Source organism: Rhamphochromis longiceps, linkage group LG12, assembly GCF_057381845.1.
Source record: "Rhamphochromis longiceps isolate RC_006_pf linkage group LG12, R_longiceps_female_GT1.1, whole genome shotgun sequence".
Classification (NCBI taxonomy): domain Eukaryota; kingdom Metazoa; phylum Chordata; class Actinopteri; order Cichliformes; family Cichlidae; genus Rhamphochromis; species Rhamphochromis longiceps.
In genome coordinates this window covers 37056044-37077848 of record NC_140568.1, presented here as the reverse complement: position 1 = coordinate 37077848, position 21805 = coordinate 37056044, and the positions used below count along the sequence as shown (strand labels likewise).

Below are 21805 nucleotides of genomic sequence, written 5' to 3'. Positions count from 1 at the left end.
AAAAAGCTGAAAAGTTGCAGAAATTGTAAAGCTGAAGCTGTCTGCTGAAGATAGTTGAAAATAGCTGAAGAAGCTGTAGAAATCAAAGCCAGTTTTTAAAAAGTTGTTGAAATTTTAATAACTTTGCAGAACAACATCAAGTTAACAAAAATGAAATAACTTAGCAGAAATGCAATAACTTAGAAGAAACATAACAATTCAGCAGAAATGTTGTAATGTACCAGAAGCTACAACTTAGCAGAAATGTAATAATTTAGAATAACATAACTTAGCAGAAATGATATAATTTAGTAGAAAATTAATAACTTGGCAGAAATATTACAACTTATCAGAACTGCTATAATTTTGCAGAAATGTAATTATTAGGAAAAAACTGTAAACAGATAAAAGCTGAAAATGATGACGTAACCTCAAAGTTACTTGTTTAACTGTGAAAAATGACCAGAAACATTAGAAAAGGAAGAAAACCAATTCAATTAAATTTATATAGCGCCAATTCACAACAAAAGTCGCCTTAAGGCGCTTCATAGATACAGAGAAAAACCCAACAATCATATGACCCCCTATGAGCAAGCACTTTGGCGACAGTGGGAAGGAAAAACTCCCTTTTAACAGGAAGAAACCTCCAGCAGAACCAGGCTCAGGGAGGGGCGGCCATCTGCTGCGACCGGTTGGGGTGAGAGAAGGAAGACAGGAATACCAGCCAGCAGATAAACTGATGTGAAACAAAACCAAAGTAAAATTGCAGAATTTACACAGTTGGTGAAATGTAAAAATGGCAACAAAAAACCCCCAAACAAACAAACAAAAAAACAAAAACAAACAACATTTAGTTAATAAATGCACAAGATGATTTGATGATAAATATGGTACCAATCTACAAAATACTGTCGAAATGAAGTCCACATTGTGATATATTTCAGGTGTGGAGAGTCACACAGCTAAACAATCGATGTGCATATTTAAAGAATCAAATAAAGAACATTGTTGTGGAATAAATTACAGTGAATAATAATCACTGCCCTGCGTTAGAGAGTGACTTATGATGAGGTATTAATTGGCTTAACTTTACCTCTAACAGCTTTTCACATAGTGCTGTGACCAGGGTGAAATCCATCATAAAGTAACTGTAAACAGTAGAACCATTAGCATGAATGTTATGGTTCTACTCTGATCAAAACTCAAGTCAGCTGTGTGACCTGATATAAAATGATAAAGAGGAACACATATAAATGACCTTTATGAACTTTTCAAAATGACTTTATATGTCTGACCCATTATCTCTATATATTAGAGCAGATGTGGAAAACCACTGTTAGACCTACTCTATACTAACACAAACACAGTCACAAATTCATTGCTAGTGTGACATGTGGTCCTTTTTGCCTTTGACCAATGATATGCTGGTTACTTGGACCAGTTTAGTATTTGCTGTCACAGAGGAATGTTAACCATAAATCCAAAAGACAAAACTGAAAAAATATGTTAATTGCAAACATGTTTTTGCTTAGTAAAAGGATTGAAATTACATGGAAACTGTCACCTTAAAGCCTCATTGTAAATATCATCACAAACAGATGTTTTCCACACGGTTAACAAAGCTCCACCACATCCAATCACTGCATATAAATCTAAAAGAAAACAACAACAAATAAAATGTAATTAACACAAGTGAAGTCTAAGGAGCTTGGAAAGAAAAGCGTCTGGACTTCTTTGAGTTCCTTGAAGACGTTTCACCTCTCATCCGAGAAGCTTCTTCAGTTCTAAGGGTCAATGGTGGAGAGTCCCAGATTTAAACCCAGTGGGAGTTTCTCCCCAAAGAGGGACAAAGAACCTCCTGATGATCCTCTACCTAATCACATGAGCCAAGGTGTGAAAGTGGGTGTGGGTCCCAATCAGCCAGGGTTTTGGGTGAGCTCATTGTGAAACCTGGCCCCACCCTATCATGTGATTTCCTGAGGTCAGGAAATCACCCACGCCCACTCCCAGGATGTGAGTGGATGTTACGGTGTCTGGGGAGGGAACTCAAAACTGGATTATAGATGGCAGACAGTTGGTGTTGTAAACCACCGCCTCTGTTCAAAGATGGTCGCTCACAGTGGACGTAAATGGCTTCTTTCACTCCTCCATCCTCGCTGCACTTTACAGCGTACACCACATTGTTAAGTTTGTGTTTAGGAGTTTTGTCTTTCAGGTGAACCAGTTTCTGTCAAAGTGTGTTGCTGGGTCTAAAGTACACTGGGATGTCGCATTTGGAGAAAACTCTCCTGAGTTTTTCTGATACACCGGCTACATAGGGGATGACAATGTTGTTGTGTCTGTCTTTCTTATCCTCCCTCGCTGGTGTCTGATGTTCTTTTCTGTGAAGCTGGAATGCAGGCACACTGGACGAGCTTGTTCTAAAAAATACAGAAAAAGGAACATTTTATTTGTGTTAAGGCCTAAAAACTACAAATAAGTTATACAATGAACAATATTGAAATACCTTATAGGTGCTGCAGGCCACATAACCAGAATCCAGAGCAATCTCACACTCGCATGATGGTGAGGAAAGACATGAGCTCTGCAGGGAGGTTTGAATGTCTCAGTTGGGACACTGAAGAACTCAGAAGACAGCAATACATGCACAGAGAGACAGAGTAGAAAAAGCATAGATTTGTAATCTATAATGTGAATTAAAACTCAAAAAGTGTCAACAAGTATAATCATTTGAGTGTGGAATTATTTATGCAATAAACAGGATTTTAATTAATTAATTGAATTAAAAACACTGACATTTTTTATCAAAGATAAAGAATCATACCTCTCTCTGCTCTGAGGATCACTGAGCATCTCTGACAGGAAATACAGTTTCCTCAGTAGGAGTCATCATTGATGGTCTCAGAGGTTGTAGTGTGGCAGCATGATGATGGTCTCCAGATCAGGCAGGAGGTCAGGTGATGGGTGTGTCATCTTCTCCATTGAAGACACACTGGTATGGCAGTTCATAACACAGCAGTCTCCTTGTGGCATGTAGTCATCTGTGCAGTCCAGCACTGATGGATCAGGTTTGGCTCAGCAGTTCATGAAGATGGTGTCTGAAAAAATATATCTAACAAAACACGTGCTTATAACACCACCCACCCAGCTCAGCCCCCAAGTGTCTATGTAATGCTGGTATGGGGTGTCGGTTACTAAGTCTAATTAGTGCATCAGAAAGCAGGGGCTACACCTAAAGCCCACACTTTTTGATGTCTTTGTTTATTAGCAGCTTTTTCCAGCTGCTCAGAGAATTCTGACTTGGCCTTTATCCACCCAAACCCAAACCCACCCGGATAAAGGCCAAGTCAAACTCACACACCATACCAGCATTACATAGACACTTGGGGGCTGATCTGGGTGGGTGGTGTTAAACTGTAGTCGGGAACTTTCAGAAAACTATCCATTTACTTCTAAATCAGTTTTTATACATATTCTGTAAGCTGTACTAATGTTTTTCTCTACATAATGTATCATTATAGACATCTCTGGTAGCCTAAAGATAGTTTATAACTTTTGACATTTTTTACCTGTAAAACATGATAAGCAAAAACTCATTCATCACAAAAACTTTTGATTCTACAAAAGCTACTATAATCAAGAAAATATAATTGTCTGTATTTATTCATGTGACCCATATTAAATACCTGCATTTATGTGGGATTTATTTATTTACTATTTCATATTTTCAAGCCCTTGGAGGGGAAGATCTCGTTTGTTGAGCTACATACGTCACAGTAAAAAGATTTAGTCATTTAAAACATGAGAATAAAAGAAATGATGTTGGTTTAATAAATGTTGCAGCACATTTCAGATCAGAGGTGCATGATAGCAGATGTTCTCTGCTCTGCATGAAGTTCAGCAATGATTTGGTGAAATGATTAATAACATTGCAATAAGAAAGGGTCTTCTTACAGACAGAGTAGGGAAGACAATTTTTTCAATGAAAAATATTTTTCATGCTCTACAATCAGTAAACTCTGTAACAAACATTATCTGTAATTGTTTCAAAACTCACCAGACGACTTCATGATTGGCTCGAGGACAGGACACAAAACACAGGGTTGTGGTAACTGTAATATGATCTCAGAACACCTGAATATAGACATTTCTGTGGCTGAGAAATAAAAATGAGGTCAAGCAGGGTGTTCTTGTCTGTAGTGCCAGAAGTGATCAGCTGTGAATACCCTCTCGACTGAAACTGCTCCAGAATCTGTTTTCTTCCACTCTGCAACTGGTTCTCATTAAAATCTCCACACACAATTATTGGGTGACAGTCCATTATTTCAAGTGAATCTAAAAGACTTACCAGGTTTTGCATGAATGGTGTCAAACTGTAGTCAGGGGGTCTGTACACAACAGCAATGAGCGCAGGGAATGGAGCCTGAACCTTCAACACTAAAAACTCAAGATCAGTGACATTATGCAGATACTGTTTTACCTGAACCTGAAAATGATTCCTCAAATACACAACAACTCCACCACCACTTCTGCTGGCCATGTGAGGAAAGTTTGTGTAGGACACATGTCTGTTGCGTTTGAACATGGTGTAGCCATCCAAATGAAGACTGTCTGCAACAAAGGAGCCTTGAAGGTGAGACTCAGTGAGACACAAAACATCTGCTAAACACATTTCGTGATGACTCTTGATGTCACTGATGTGAGATGGCAAACCCTCTGTATTGTGATGGATCAGTGTAAGAGTGTCAAGTCTGCTGGCTGTTTCTCTGACCTGAAGAAGAGGCATCATTTCCTCAACACTGGCTTGTCTCATGGTTTGGAGCGCTGCAGTTACCTCGGGATTGGCGTAAATCTTTTTCTCATCCAAGTCCTGCAAATAGAGTCCACTGAGAGACGTCACCCTGCTGAGAGCAACGTAAGCCATACCTGGTTCAAAAATGTTCTTCATTGAAACTACAGCTGTCTGTGTTGTAAGACCCTGAGTTTTGTGAATTGTGCAAGCGAATGCTAGCTTTACAGGAAACTGTCTGCGTACCGCTCCTTTAAACTTCAGACTCTCCTCTGCTCTCTCAATGTAAACCAGATCATCAGAAGCTGCATTAGCACTGCGGTTGTGTCTCATAGGCTGCCGGTTGTCCATCCTGAGCCCCAGTTTAATTATGTGTCCATCATTTTCAGATCTCACCACCTTTATCAGTATACCAAAAGCACCGTTGACCAAACCGTTTAGTGTGTCCAAGTTTCTGGTCAGCATGACTCGAGCTCCTTCAGCAACATTCAGAGTGTCAGGTAAATCATTTCTCCCACCTGTAAATGGTTTGTCTCTTCGTTCCATTCTGCCTGTACATTTATCCTTCTGGAAATCGTCTGCATTGATGATTATGATGTTTGAATGAAGCTTCTTCAGGGTATCTGTGTTGTGGGATTCCACATTCTTGTTGGTGGCATAAATGTGTAAGACCTCAGTTGGACATTCTTCTGGTGCAGTCACAGCCTGTGACAACAAATCTCTGTCGCACTGAGAAAGCTCATCTGTCTTTTCTTTGACTCTAATCCTGTTCAGCATCTCTGCAAAGGCCACATCATCTTTCTGACGCATGATCTCGGTTAGAGTGATCATCTGAAAATGTTCCTGCCATAGGTCAATCTGTTCTGGATCGTAAACACAGAGAGGTTTAGACTGTCGCACTGGTGGCAGCTGGTAAAAATCTCCAACAGCTAAAACTGACATTCCACCAAAAGGTCTCTGAGTGCCTTTGATTTGTTTCAGTCTTGCATCCACATAAGCAAAAAGGGGTTTTGAAACCATTGAAATCTCATCAATAACAATAATTTCAGCATTCATCAGCTCAGATCTGACTTCATCCAGTTGGTTACCAAGTCCTTGAATGGGTGGTTTCAGACTCCTGGGTAGTTTCAGTAGAGAATGTAATGTAGAGCCATTGATAGAAAAAGCTGCTGTACCGGTAAATGAAGTCAGTAAAACAGTTGGATTTGATATGTCAGCTTCTTCTGCATTAGCAGGCAGTCTGCTCAGGATCTTTGATGCTTCAGAGTGAATACACTTAATCAGATGTGACTTTCCAGTTCCTGCACCACCATTGATATAGAAGAAAAATGGATCTGGGTTCAAACCACAAACTCGCTGAATACACCAGTCTCTTATGGCATAGAACACGCAGGCCTGCTTCTGGTTCAGATTCTGATACATTACACGTACCACGGCTGGATCTACTGCAGGTTGTTCTCTGATGGCTCTGATCTCTGTTACAGCATCAGACTGACGACTGTAGTCGGGGACATTCTCCTGTTCGTTCTCATCATCAGAATGTCTCTCAGGAAGATTCTCATCACATTGCAGCCTCACAACTTCAGATTCAGGAGCAAGATTACACCATTCATCAATCACAACATCCCTATTTTGTTCAAACTCTTCCAGTGCACTCTCAATATCCTCAGAGTTCTTCTCATACTTGTCTTTATTTCTTTTCACAACCCTTTTCACAGACTCACTGTGGTCTGAACATGGAAGTCGTACAAAACCTGAGTTGTAGAAGGACTGATAGGTTTGGAACCCTTGTGGTTTCAGTTCCTGCTCTGATCTGTGTGGAAGGTAAAGTCTCAACAGTCGACCATAATATTGCTCAGGATCTTTTTCCTGTGAACAGTGGTAATATCTGATTATAGCTGGTTTATCATTCTTTCGCCTTTGTACAAATCCAAGCTGGTTTAGAAGAGGAAGCACATCTTTTCCTTCATTTGGACCACTCACCAACCTGCACAAGGCAGCAAAATCAGCCAGTGACATTTCCTCATATTCTGGGGTCTCAGGTCTGCATTTGTATTTATCACTCAAACTTGTCATCCAAATATTACAACTGTCGTGTGTTGTGCTTTCCAGGAAGCTCATGGGCCGACTCATTTTTACTGGGTTATCATCTGTTGGTACAAATACAACACTGCGGGAACATTTTTTCATTTTTAGGCCACAGACTCGAGTCACACACTCCTGTGCGCTGATTTCTCTCTTTTTTGAGTAAGCCTGCATCACAGCTCTCATTTCATCACACTCATTGACGGTGTTCTTATCAGAGTTGTCAATAACTGTCTTCAGGTATTCAGAGAGGCCAGATTCTTTCTTTGTTATATATTTACAGAGGTATTCTATACATGAATAGGCATTCAAAATGAATGAGACATCTAAATTAGAGTTCCAGGCTTCAAGCAGGTCTGGGTTGTAATTGTTGATCCAACACTCATTTGGGTCACGTTTCAGAATCAGAGCTGTTTTCTTGTTTATGTCTTGGAGGCATTGTTCATACTCATTCATTGTCAAGTTGCATCGTGACAGAATCTGCTCTATGGTGAGGGAAGCAGCTTCAGGTTCCTTCAGCAGGTTCAACAAAGGTCTGAGTTTGGCTTTTGCAGCTTCAGTGTCTGAATCCTCATCCTGTCTCACAATCATTGTTCTTGTGGCTGGTGGTTTGGGAAACCCAAATCTACAACCAGAGTTCACACTCTTAAAGCATGTCTTTGTGTGGTTTTTGCTGTGCTTTTGTAGCTCAGTGACTTTTTTGTGCAGTTCAGGTTGTTTTTCTGGATCAGGGAGTTGAGCTGAGATGTATCTGTCAACAAAGTCACAGACAGTTTGGTCGTCATCCACATCTGCTTCTACCTTTTCTCGAATCCACAGCAACATGTGTATATGTGGACTACCTCTGTGCTGGAACTCAACTCTGTAAAAGTAATCAATGATCTCACCAAGGGGCTGTGCAGGAGAAAAAAGCAAATCTCTGAACAAAGCCTCAACACGTTTATCAAACATTCGCATGGTGGTTACTGGATTTGATCTTAGAATTTCACACTTTTCTGACCAGTCCAGGGCTTCAAAATCAACCTCTTCACCTTGCTGTCTCTTTATTGCTTGAATCACTTCAGGCCATCTCATCTCAGCAGCAGAGAAAGTGACAAAGAACTGAGGTGTTCCTATTTGGCGAACCATGCTGAATAGATCTCTGGTAGTTTTCTGCCAGTAAGCTGGAGTTCCTCTGAGTGGCTGCATAAATCTGATTGCATCTTTATTTCTTACCAGCTTCTCTACTTCTGTCTTACTTTGTAACATTCCTGATGTGATTTTGCGTCCATCTTTGGTCATAGTTTTACCTTTCCTTAGCTGTATTGTCATGCTGGAATTAGCCAAGTGTATTTCAGTGACAAACTGTGAGAAAAACAGGTAATTTGTGTCTTTAGCAAATCTTGCATCAATGTTGAAAAGCCTTGACTTGAAGTAAGCACTTGGTGTGAGTTTAAGACGTCTCTTTTCATCCAGTGTATTCTGACCAGTAGGAAACTGCACAGGAAATGCCATGGCTTCCAAATGAGGAGTTCTGAAGAAGCTAACAGGATTGTTTCTTTCTGCAGGAGCCACACAATATGTGTTATCAGTGAAACAGAGAATCTCTTCTGAAATGTCAACAGGCTGCAGACAACTTTCTAGAGCAAAACCTCCATTGTTCAAATCACTTTCTGGTTCATCTGGATTTTGTTCCTCTGGTTGTTCATCACAGGATTGCATATTAATAGCTTGTTCACTTTCAGACTCACTTTCGCACAAAAGGGCATCTTTTTCATAGTTGTCAATTTCCATTAAATCTGCTTCATTATAATCATCACTTGCCATGCTGGCTTCATCACTGCTGTCATCATCAGGTAACGTTGGATCACAAAGCAATGCATCATCTCTGATAACAATATCTGTGTACTGTGGATGAATTTGTTTCAGTTTACGCAGAGCTTGAATGAGTTTAGACCAGGTGACAGTCTGGAACAGCTGATGGCCTTTGTAGCACAGTCGTCTTTTCAGCTTTATCCTCATGATCTGTGATTGGCTTCTGATCCTCGGTAAAGAGTCAACTGTTTGTTGGACCTCAGATGGTACACACACCACATTACCACGTATGAGTCTCTGTCTCCCCTTTGGAAGAGGAATAATCTTAGCAAATGGTATGCATTTGGCAATCAGATGTCTCTCCAGAATGTTGAGATCACAAAGTTCAGCTGGAATATCCTGCAGTTCTAAACCATTAACAGCAGCAAGCCTGGGCATGCATCCACTTTTGAGGGAACTGTGACATGTGTGACAGATATACTCTTTTTTTCTCTCAACAGGAAAGCTGCAGTGATCATGACATGCTTCATCACACACATGAACAAATTTACCAGTTAGGCACTGATGAGCTACAGTCTGGTGTTTTGAGTAATTTTCTCTTTTGCAGATTTTCACCTGATTAGGAAAAGAAGCTTTTAGACAAACAGTACAAACATAAGATGGTGCTGACTTAATGTTTGATCTGAAACGAGATATGGCCTCATTCATTAAAGTGTTCTCTGGATGACACTGTAAACTCTCAGCTGGTCGATGCATCTGGCGATATTTCCGTTTTATATTCATTGCACATCTGATATTATGCATCTGTCTGAAAGAAAAACCGTTCCAATATTTTACTCTCATTCGTTCTCTCATATTGTCCTTGTGTTGTTGCTGAAATTGTTTTTCTTCTCCATACCGCTTTGTCATATAAGATCGTTTTTTCTGTTTAAAATCTTCGCTTTTTTTATATAGGTTATATACATATGACCTCATGTAAGCTTTATGTTTCTCTCTGAATCCAGCACAAGTTCTGTATATTCTTCTTATACGCTCTTTCTGCTTTTCTCTGAATATGGGAGACTCTCTATATGTTCTTGTTACACGTTCCTTCTGCTTTTCTCTGAATATGGGAGACTCTCTATATGTTCTTGTTACACGTTCCTTCTGCTTTTCTCTGAATATGGGAGACTCTCTATATGTTCTTGTTACACGTTCCTTCTGCTTTTCTCTGAATAGGGGATTGTCTTTATATGTCCTTATGACACATTCTCTTTTTCTCTCTCTAATTTTAGCACTTTCCCTATACATCTTTCTAAAATGTTCTCTCTGTTTCTCCTTATAGGTAGCATTTAATTTATACAATTCATTTTTGTACATGCTCTTTTTCTGTCTGTGATCAGGATCATTACACTTCTTAGTTGAGTTTTTTTTCTTTGTCTTGAAGCTTTCATCAAACCTGTACATCTGCCTTTCTTTCGTCTTCTGATTTTCCTTTCTCTGTGGTAGCTTTTGTTGGGTCAATAATCTTCTCCTCATTTTTTGCCTTTCATGTTTACTATATTTCAGCAGTTTATCTGAGAGTTCCTCTGTTATCTTAGTTGAACTGGAGGCACTGTTTGAATCATTCTGAGGAACAGAATCTGATGTTACCTGAGTGTCTCTTACAGAAGATGCAGAGGTTTCTATTTCTAAATAATCAGAAGGACGATTGTTCAGCTCAGCAGCTGGCTCATTTGAATAATCCACTCTGGATGACATCACTTCAGTAGCTAAAGTGTCGGCCACAGTGTTCTGTGTCTGCTCAGTGGACTTTGGAGTTTCAAATTCAGGTTCATTTAAAGCTGGTGCTGGAACAGTTGTAGCTGTTTGTCTGTTTTCATCAGCATCTCTTTGGTCAGCAGCGTTTTCACTGTGAAACTCGATGGGCTGTAGCTCATAAGTGCAGCTTGGTGCGATGCTGAACATTCTGTACAAACGTTTGATCCTGTCAATCATGTCATTAAGACGTGTGAACTTCAACATAACTGCAGTTCCACCACTTGCACTTAGCGACAATGGCATACCAGTAGACTTACGTGGGTGAGGGTCAAAATATGCATATTCACCTGAAGTCAGCCTGCTAACAGCGATGACTGTTCCTCCCATGACTAGCAAAGCGTAGCGAACGTCTGAAGCCAAACACTGTAGTCCCTGTTCAAGGCTCGGAAAGTGATCTGTACCATCAAATGTGCCGTAATGAGCAAACTGAGACATGTCGACTTGATACTCGTGTCTGCGGCTGGTAACAACTGAAGGAAGTTCATCGCAGGCTAGAAACACACTGTTCACAAACCTCAGTCTGGCATCTGAATAGACTGCATGGCCTTTGTCCAACACACGGTTTAGATCTGCTCTGGTAATAAATTCATCCTCGTGTAAGAATGACAGGAAAACCAAACTGTTAGCCATGCATTGCTGATTCCGGTACTTTCCATACCTAGGAGCGGCCTGGCTTCGGGAAGCACAGACGCTACTCACTCGTGGACTTTCACTGTTTGTAACCTGTACATGAGACTGTCCTGGAGCTTGTCCATCATGCTGTGTTTGTACAGTTAGCTGGGGTTTAGTCTGGATTACCTGCATAACTTCAGGCTCTGGGACAGACACTGAGGGAACACTTCTTTTTACCACATCTGCATAAGACACTGTGGCTGTCTCTCCATCATGCTGTGTTTGTACAGTTAGCTGGGGTTTAGTCTGGATTACCTGCATAACTTCAGTCTCTGGGACAGACACTGAGGGAACACTTCTTTTTACCACATCTGCATAAGACACTGTGGCTGTCTGAACACTGCTCTGCACTTCTGTGCTGGGAAAAGCTGAAACACAAACCTTTACCTGCTCACTGCTCTGAGAAACATTCACCTGTTCTTTCTGCTTTTGCCATCTAAGCTTCAAGGACTGCGACCTTTGACTTTTTCTTGGCATTTTGCTGAAGTACAATCTGGAGCTTATATGTGGTTATACACAAATATAAACAAAACTGAACCTTGAAACACAGAAAAACTTATAACTCCTTAAGTTACTGTTAAATCTGAGAAATGTACTATTATACTATAAAATGTTTTTATGAATATATGAATAGATGTTAAAAAGCTGATTTGTACTCCAAACTCAAAATAAAGGAAATTCAAAGTTCTCTGGAAACAATTTGGTCCGTTTTATTGTACCTCTTTTAGAAACGGGGTTTCTTCAGCTGGATGTTCTGCAGCAGTCAGGAAACAGGAAGTCTGGGTCCTCAGGCACTTCTCGATGACAATACTGACTGAATACTTACACTGAGTGACAAAATGGGTTAGTCCTTAAATAATAATACTATAAACTTGCAGTCAAATGTTATAGCCAATGAAACAGACTAACAGACTGGATCTGATTTATTATTTATCTGAATGTATGTATTACAAAATAACCAGATTATCTTATTACAAATAAACTTATAAAAAGGTGATATTTTATACAATTGATCAAAGTAAGCCAAACTAGCAGTCCAAACTAAAGTCTAATGCAAAATTAAAATGACAAATGTAGGGCTGTGTAAGTAGTTTCTACTATAAGTTCTACTGTACTGTAATTCTACTACTGTATATTCAACTTGTAATTTCCAGCAAAATGACTGAATGTGAGAGAGTTTAAAGACAGGAAAGAAAGAGCAGTGAGAGCAGAGATCTCTCAGAATTCTGTAACAGATAGATCAAGTTCTGGTAACTTGGATTTCTGAAAATTGGATTCTGAAAGGATTCTCAAAACTTGGATTCTCAAATTAGATAGAGCAGTAGAGATAGAGGGATACAAGATGGAATGGCTTTCAAATTAGAGCGGTAGGGATAGAGGGATACAAGATAGAATGGCTTTCAAATTAGATAGAGCAGTAGGGATAGAGGGATACAAGATAGAATGGCTTTCAAATTAGATAGAGCAGTAGGGATAGAGGGATACAAGATAGAATGGCTTTCAAATTAGATAGAGCAGTAGGGATAGAGGGATACAAGATAGAATGGCTTTCAAATTAGATAGAGCAGTAGGGATAGAGGGATACAAGATAGAATGGCTTTCAAATTAGATAGAGCGGTAGAGATAGAGGGATACAAGATAGAATGGCTTTCAAATTAGATAGAGTTGGGAGAGTGATAGGATAGACAGAATTGCTTATAATGATAGAGAGAGAGAGAGGATCTTCTGCAGCAGGTCACCTGTAAGACACAAAAGGCATGGAATTAGTCATATTTCCAACATGCTTGGATTTACCATATTCTTCAGACTATATGGCACACCTAAAATCCTGTCATTATCTCAAAAACATACAATGTGCCTAGCGTATCGATTCTGGTTATGCTTACTGACCTCAAACGGGATTTCTGTGGTACACAGCGCTCAAAATTCTGTCAAATATTTTAGTAAGACTTCGTAAGCTACAAAGCTGCGCTGCTTGATGTATTGTCAGAGCATTATGGCTACCATAGTCAGGACCCTCGCAGAGTAATTCGTACGGTGCTTCAACATAACATTATGGTGTGTGTACAAGGACCTGGCACGTGCTAAGAGACATGCTTAAGAAGCAGATTTCAAACTGATCAACCCATGAAGAGTTTGATGGATTTGTGGATGAGGAATGAACTGAAAAAGTGAGTGTATTGTTCTGTATTTTATGTGTTACAACTGAACAGTGTTGAGAGTTGTTTGTGAATGACTTGAATAAAGTTTGACTTATCTGACTGTTTGTTTGGCTTAATCTGCCTTAAAAACAGGCTTGTTTATTGACATTATGCCTTATAATCTCAAAAATACAATACATGTAGGGCTTTAAATACTAAAGACTTCTACAGTAAATTATTGGACTGAACAGAATGACAATGTTTAACAAATGATGGTGGAACTGTTATAAGGACATTTTTACATTCTATTAAAACAATAAACTAAGTCTATAAACTCAAACTAAGACGTGCTGCTACAGTAACTTACTGTAAATATTAAATGGTCCAACAAAACCAACACACTGAGGTTACAGCACAGTTTCAGGTCACTCTGTATGAATTTTGGCAAAATGAGAAATTTGGAGACAGCTAGTTTCTACATATTTCAGTCACATTTGGGGCATGTTTGATGCACAGCAATAAGCACTACACTAAATCTATAATAAACTTATCATAGCTGATATAAAGGCCTAATTAGCAAAATTTAGTATGATGATCATTTCTTTGTAGATCATTTCATGATAAAAAGAACAGAAGTGAGTGCTGTATCTGAGCTGTTGCATGTAAGATCTTTGCTGGACATTCCCACATTTCTTAAACAAACAAACAAACAAACAAACAAACAAACAAACATGACTTTCAGACAGTTCATCTTTTGTAAATTAGGCCAGGATTATTTTCAAAAAACAGCCTTGATAAAAATATCAGGCCACTATAAAATGTCTTATGTTTATGTTTTCATCCCACCTATACTTTGCAAGTCATTATGACAAATTACAAAAAGCAGTTTTTAGGCAGTGATTTAAGGGAAGAAGCTTTTGAAATCCACAATGCCCTACCACCAGTGGTCTCAAACTCTGGTCCTTAAGGCCTGGTGTCCAGAAACTTTTCTATGTGTCCCTGTTGCAACACACCTGAATAACATTAGTAGGTCATTAGCAAAACTCTACAGAACCTGACTGCATGCTGAGGTGGTAATTCAGGAATTTGATTCATGTTATAGCAGCTCATGAGTGAATGAACATGATGCAATGAAAGTACTTTTAGAAGTACATTTTTCCAAACACTTAAATTACTTACATTTGAGTAGTCTTAGGGGATGCCACTTCAGCACACAGTCAAATTCTATACTCTCACTAATGACCTACAAATGTTATTCAGGTGTTTTGTAACAGGGACACGTGGAAAAGCTTCAGGACACCGGCACTTGAAGAGTGGAGTTTGAGACCCCTGTCCTATGTGAATATTTAATTGTCCCTAAACTGCTAGTCGTGAGCTGCTCTAATGTGAAACAAACACATATAGTTCTGTAAAGGTTTACAAAGAGACTACTAAGGATCTGGAGACCTCAGAAAACAGAAACCCTCCCAGATGTTGTAGCTGAACATGCAAAAACAAGTTGCCTAATAATATCTCGATGATAACCAAGAGCTGTGCTGACTAACTGCACTAAACTGAATCATCTATAGTGAGAGAAAAACACCAGCATTAAAGTCAAACATGGTGCTGTTACTGTGATGTCCCAGAGTTCCTTTACTACTTCAGGACCTACATCAACTCATCAGGTCCTGGGCTTAAGTTTAATCACACTTAGGATCTGAAGCACACAAGCAAGTCCAATTGAATGAATGAAACAAAACACATGGTGTAAACTAATCAGTCTGGACTTTAATGAAATTAAGATTCTTGGCATGACTTGAAAACCCTATATTGGGCCTTAATTAAGACTTTTTTCTTTTCTTTTTTTGCCTGTCCTGTTTGGATCTAATTATGACAATTCTGAAATTATAGTGGACCAAAATCAACCAGTGATGTAAACCAGTCATTACCAGTTACTGTAAATGCTTGATGGTAATTGTTGCTATCAGGGCATCCACAGCTGGGTATTAGAGACCAACATGTTTTTACATTAGACCAGGTTGTTCTGGTTCAAAAATGAAATCATCACTTTAAAACTGCTTTTTGTATTTATCCAGGTCATCCTTGTTAGATGATTTGAAACATGTGAAAAAAGCATAAACAAAATAAATCTGCAAGGAAGAAAGACCTTTCTCAGCACTGTACCGCAGACAAAACCTTTACTTACCAGACTTGCGACGATCAGATCAGTATCCTAGAGAAAGGAAACAACACATCAGATCACTGTTTAATGACTTACACTGTTGAACCTCTTCGCACACAATCCAATTTACTGTGACATGAAATAACTAGTAAAATCCTCAATTTCTTCAAGCCTTTATGAACTCACTGTAGTCTAAAGAGGACAAACTTCAGTTACAGAGTCTCACATGGTGATAACATGTGTAATAAAGGCATGCATACTACAGAAGTGCAAAAAAGAGGCACCAATATTTGTTGGTACAGATTATGGCTTTTTAGCTCCATCATTTTCTATCACAAGACAGTGCTTAATAAAGTGTGAAAAAACCACAACTGTTAGAATCAACGGAAAACCTCATTAGGTTTTAGTTCTGATCTGAATATGTAAATCCTAAAATACATGTAAATTCTGACATGTTATAGTAACAACAGTGGCACGCCATTTTTGCAATTACAAAAATTATAATAAAGAGTCCTTCCATTGTACCTGTTGGCAGGAATCTTTTTGTATTTTTCAATATTTCCCTTTTATATAAAATTTTAAACACATTGTATCAAGCAAATTATTAAGAAACTGATTTAAACTTATTGTATATAAATTACACACAGGCTTTAACATACACAACATTGCCTACTCACAACTCTGGTCCTCTGAGTTTTTTATTATTGCTTAAATGTTTAACCTACCACTTCTGTTCACTCAGGCAAAAATACTTCTATAGTGGTCTGACTTTAATGTAATACATAAGCAGAATATGAGTGAAGATATAAATCAACAACTGTGGTGCTCTGCTACGTAAATCCACAAACAAACGGAGAACACAAACAACTGTATAAAAACAGTTGTTTGTGTTCAAACATAAAAATCAGACACAAATGGCCTGTTAAACTTCAGGGACAGTCAGAGGTCATGTGTGGGGCCTTTGCTGCTACAAGGTATAAATTCTGACCATTTGATTTTGCCCATAAATAAATGGTAATGTCACAAAAACCAAACTACGTTAGGTAAGTTGCTAAACATGTTACACAGTGACAATGTCATATTACTGCAGTTACAATTGCTGCTTACTTACCAGCAAACGCAAAACCAAAGTTCTGTTTCACTCTGTAACAAAAGAACAAAAATACAGAATCAGACAACTAAAATCAGCATCAGAGTCAATACTGCATCACAATCTGTAGTGAAAAAAAAAATCTGTTAAATTCTTTGTTTACAACAGCTTTACTATAAACACCCCATCTTCTCTTTCTGCACCTTATTAAAGATTTCTGTCTTTATTAAGGTGATGTGTCGTTTTATCGATCTGCAATAAGCCACAGAAATTCCTCATTAACGTAAAGCTCTAATACTTTGGTGCTATTACATAACACATCAGATACCACAAGCAAGGATCTGCTCGCACTGCACACTTGATCAAATGATAACATCACAGTTTCAAAGCATGCAACAATCACAAATAATACTTGATACTATAAATGCTTGATGGTAGTTCTTCGTATCAGGGCTTCCACAGCTGGGTATTAGAGACCAGCATGTTCTCACATTAGAACAGATAGCTCTGGTTTGGTTTTCTCTGCTTCATACGTGAAATCATCACTTTAAAATGCTTTTTTGTATTTATTCATATCATCCCTGTTAGATGATTTGAAACATGTGACAAAAAAGCATGAACAAAATAAATCTGCAAGGAAGAAAGACTTTTCCCAGCACTGTACCTCAGACAAAATGAACTCACTTTAGTCTAAAGAGGGCAACATTTAATTGCAGAGTCTCAAATGGCCTTAACATGTGTAATAAAAACAATAATTACTACAGAAATGCTTTGATAAGCCTTTAAAATTAAAATTAGACATAAATGGCCTATTAAACTTCAGGGACATTTTTAGGGACACTCAGAGATCTAGTGGGGGGGGGGGGGGGGGGGGGGGGGGGGGGGCGGCTTTACTTCTTATAAATCCTAAATGTGTTTTTGCCCATGAGCAAATGGCAAGATATCACAGAAAGCCAAACTATTGTATATAAATTGCTAAACATGTTACACAATCCCAATTTCATATTGCTTCAGTTACAATCACTGTTTACTTACCAGCGAAGGCAAAACCAAGCTTCTAGTTCACTCTGTGTAACAAAAGACAAAGAGCAAAAATACAGGATCAGAAAACTCAAATCAGCATCAATACTGCATCACTCTCTGTTGTCAAAAAGATTCACTAAACTTCTTTGTTTACTACAGCTGGAATACAAACAACAACTCTCCTCTGTTTTCTTTGGTCTACCTCTCATTTAAGATTGCAATAACACTCATACATGAAAAACTGCACGGTGTATATTTTTAAGGCTTTAATATTTGAGGTGGTCTGCATTCAAATTCTACTTCCTAAAATATTACCAACTGCACATAGTATCATTAAATATGCTGTTATTTTAAAATAAATATCTATATACCATATTAATAATAATAATATACTGACATATTTTATTAATGTGAAGGTGGGCTGTTGTTTATTTCATTAATTTTCCACAAAGTGAGAATTTAAACTGTGCTGCAGATTTAGGTTGGCACAAACAAGCCTTGTTAAACAGTTCTTAAAAATTAAAGTCTACAAATTAGGAGTTCTTATTATTCTTGGGCTATGTCCACATGTACACAGGTACTTTTGAAAATGGACATTTTTCTATCCGTTTGCACCTTTCGTCCACACTTAAACGGCGTTTTCGGTCACTGAAAAACTAAAAACGCTTGCCAGGATATTTTTGAAAACTCCGTTTTTGCATTTATGTGTGGACAGGGACACGGAGAAAACGCAGCGCCTTTTTTGCCGTCACACTGTGCGCCACGTTATTGTTTCAGTGAAATGCATTTCTACAATACGGTTACTGTTAATTGTTCTCTCTGCAGTGTTTAAATGCTTACATATACACACACAGTTACTGTCCCCCCACACATATGGCCCTGTTCTGCTTTTATGCCCCATCTTTGTTTGCCATTTCCCACCGAGGCTTCTAGACTTCTGATTGGCCAACATTTCTACACGGTTAGGAATATATCGCCACCTGCTGCTTTGGTATGTTCCTAGCAGAGTTTTCCTTCATTTCTGCATTCATGTGTGGACGGGATTGTTTTTTAAAATGAAAACGTAAAGTCTCAGTTTTCAAAAATACCCGTGTATGTGGGGACATAGCCTATGTTTAATCCTCAGTTTCTCCCCCCCTCCTTTCTCTTAATTAATCCACAAGACCTGCACACACGCGACTCTTTTTCTCCCGTGTTCGGTCAGAGGCGGTAAAATGGCTCCTTTGATCTTGCCGACAGCTGACACTGAATCTAAGATGGCGGTTCGTTAAAAACTTTACAGCATAAAGAATGAGGCTGTTTTAACCAACTGATTTGTGAAGAGAACTAACTGCACCTTATGTAACAGACTGACAAACACGAACACACCAAATGTAATTAATAAAACAACACAATAACCGTGGTTTACCGTCAAATCTTCATTTCACACTGGGCTCATAAGAACGCTAGTCGTTAGCATTGGGTTGTTAGCTTTAGCTCATCAAACACTGCTTTTACATACAAAAATGACAACTTTTCACTAAAAAGCAACCATTGTGTTACTTTAACATGAGTTATACCTCGGCTGGCTTTATAAATCACTAACAAGAACTTGTTACATCGCGCAAACAGAGTATAGACATTTAGAAGAGGAGAGGACAAGCAGAGGAGCAGCACTCACCCAGAGCAGACTCAACGAAGTGTGCAGAAAGGCGGATGTCCGGCAGTCAGGTAAAAGATGAGGCGTTCACGGGTCATAGGAAATTCCAGTATTACACACAATGGGCATTGTAAACATAAAAAATGTAGGTGATTTTTAAATATTTTATACAATATCTATTTGCTAAAAACTAGCAGAACTTTAATTCTATAAGTTAAATAAATATTATTAGAAGGCTCTTCTCCTGAACACCCACACCAAATAGCTGGTGATAGAGTTCACCAGACCTAAAAAAACAAACAAAAAAGACAACCAGTCCAGGACAGTCTGCAAAGATGTTTTAAAGACAATACATATATATATACATATACATATATATATATATATATATATATATATACACATACATATATATATATATATACACATACATATATATATATATATATATATATATATATATATATATATATATATATATATATATATATATATATATATATATATATATATATATATATATATAAACCTTATCCAGTAAGGATTCCCCTCAAACAAATGACCATAATTTCCTAACCATAAGGGCTTGAACGGTCATTCTTAATTCTTACACCGTTTTGTTCAGAAGAGAAGAAATGTATAGAAATAGTATGATTAAGCATAAATACTACATTTAGCAGAAATACTATATTAAGCAGAAATCCTATAAAAAGCAGAAATAGTAAATTAAGCACAATAGTAATAACTTAAACAGACAAAATGGAAAAGCAAAATCGACAGCTGAAAAAATGCTGAACATGCTGAGGGTCCGTCAAATATACTTGTTAAATGAAAAAAATCAGCAAAAAAAAAATATAATAGCCACACAATCACAAATATGTACACATAAGGAAACACACATGCACAGAGAGACACACACACAAGATCCAATTCAGTCGGCCAGTCTAAATATATTGAATTTGAATCTTAGAATGAGATCATCCCATTAAAGAAGCTTTCTCTCTCTCTCTCTCTCTCTCTCTCTCTCTCTCTCTCTCTGTCACACACACACACACGCACACACACACACACACACACACACACACACACACACACACACACACACACACACACACACACACACAGGGAGAGAGAAGCAAGTTTTCAGTCAAGCAGCCTGTGAGCTGCTGAATTTGAATCCACCAATCAGAGAGGCTGTGCACTTTTTCCCAGCAAAACAGGTGCACGCAGCACAGAGAGAGACACAGGATTTTTGCAGTCTATTTCTCATAGTGAGGACTCCCCTCAAACAAATGACCATAGTTTCCTAACCGTAGGGGCTAGAGCGTTCATTCTTACACCGTTTTGTTCAGAAAAGATGGGGGAATCTCCAAGTGTTGACAATTTATCATTAAAATAGGAATTATTGAAGATATTTGACTTGTAATAGACCATAACTGAATACAGGTGAAGCAAAAACTGCTTTGACTTGTCCTCAGCTGGCTGGGAAGCCATGGAGGCCTCAATATGCAATTTGTATGTCTCTGATATGTAAATTTGAATATTACAGTTCTCACAGAGGATTGACTCCCTGGGGACCTGCCACAAATATATAGAAATACTATGATTACCCAGAAATACTACATTTAGAAGAAATACTATGTTTTAGCACAAATACTCTGGTTTTGCACAAATATTATAACATAGCAGAAATACAATTCTATAGCAGAAATGCTATATTTAGAAAGAAAAATATAATATAGTAGAAATAGTATGATTTAGCAGAAATACTACAATATGGCATAATAAAAATGATTTAGAACAAATACTATGATTGAGCAGAAGTACTAAGATGTAGTAAAAGTACTTTGATTTAACAGAAATACAATTATGGAGGAGTAATACTTTAAAATGGGAGAAATATTGATACACACACACATACATACACAGAGCCTAAAGGGAAGAGTATTTGTGTCATGGCGTGTTAACAAGAATGTGAGGTCCATATTAGAAAAGCTGGTAAAATCATAAAAGTTTGCAGAATTGTAATAAATGATGAATATGAATTACTGGTCTGTGACAGTGTATTAATTTGTAGGGAAAAAAACATGTTGACCAAGGTGGAATCGAACCCACGATCTTTGGCTTGCAGACCCGTGTCATTACCAACTGCGCCACTGGGAAAGAGAGGAGCCACTTTGAAAAACAGGCTCATAAGGAGTCAGAATTAGATCGCGGTGAGAGACGAAATACGCCGTTTTTTGGAGTTACAAAACGTTGTGTAACTCAAAAAATAGGTGGACTAGAAGCATAATTATTGCACTGGGTGAATCAGCGGACTTTGGTGTACTTTGACTGCTATTTACATTGCTCTATGTACATCCGTCACTGAGATATGACGAGAGAGGAAACGGAAGACCTCAGATATGATTGGCTGGCTGGGAGGCCGTGCAGGCCGTGATCTGTATATTTGAATGTCTGAGTCCTCACAGAGGATTGGCTGCCTGGGGACCTGGCAGAAATATATAGAAATAGTATGATTAAGCATAAATACTACATTTAGCAGAAATACTATATTAAGCACAAATCCTATAAAAAGCAGAAATAGTATATTAAGCACAAATCCTATAAAAAGCATAACTAGTATATTAAG

At 38.2% G+C, this 21805-nt stretch overlaps 1 protein-coding gene across 4 annotated transcripts; it reads right to left on the bottom strand.

Annotated features, from left to right (window-relative positions):
* Nucleotides 1-4031: 4031 nt before the first annotated feature.
* On the bottom strand, nt 4032-17577 carry LOC146657811 (uncharacterized). Of its 4 annotated transcripts, XR_014914104.1 has the most exons (6): nt 17547-17577; nt 16533-16564; nt 15446-15472; nt 11839-12858; nt 4751-4849; nt 4555-4590 (listed from the first exon to the last, which is right to left on the bottom strand). XR_014914104.1 is itself a non-coding variant. In XM_085426138.1 (3 exons), exons 1-2 carry the CDS (start codon nt 8345-8347, stop codon nt 4480-4482), a joined length of 3708 nt encoding a protein of 1235 aa, XP_085282264.1. In that variant the 5' UTR covers nt 8348-8532; the 3' UTR covers nt 4032-4367; nt 4460-4479. The 4 variants fall into 4 exon arrangements, 3 of the variants coding, with proteins under 3 accessions (XP_085282264.1, XP_085282265.1, XP_085282263.1); XM_085426138.1 differs by lacking the exons at nt 11839-12858; nt 15446-15472; nt 16533-16564; nt 17547-17577 and adding an exon at nt 4032-4367 and having other exon boundaries at nt 4460-4590; nt 4751-8532; XM_085426139.1 differs by lacking the exons at nt 11839-12858; nt 15446-15472; nt 16533-16564; nt 17547-17577 and adding an exon at nt 4032-4416 and having other exon boundaries at nt 4504-4590; nt 4751-8532.
* Between the last annotated feature and the right edge of the window lie 4228 nt (nt 17578-21805).

Excerpts from the sequence above, each read along its gene's own strand:
- LOC146657811 (XM_085426137.1), bottom strand. The coding sequence starts at position 8,347 with ATGGCATTTCCTGTGCAGTTTCCTACTGGTCAGAATACACTGGATGAA. Across the intron at positions 4,591-4,750 it reads AAATGATGCCTCTTCTTCAG|ACAGTCTTCATTTGGATGGC; the intron begins GTCAGAGAAACA and ends CCTTTGTTGCAG.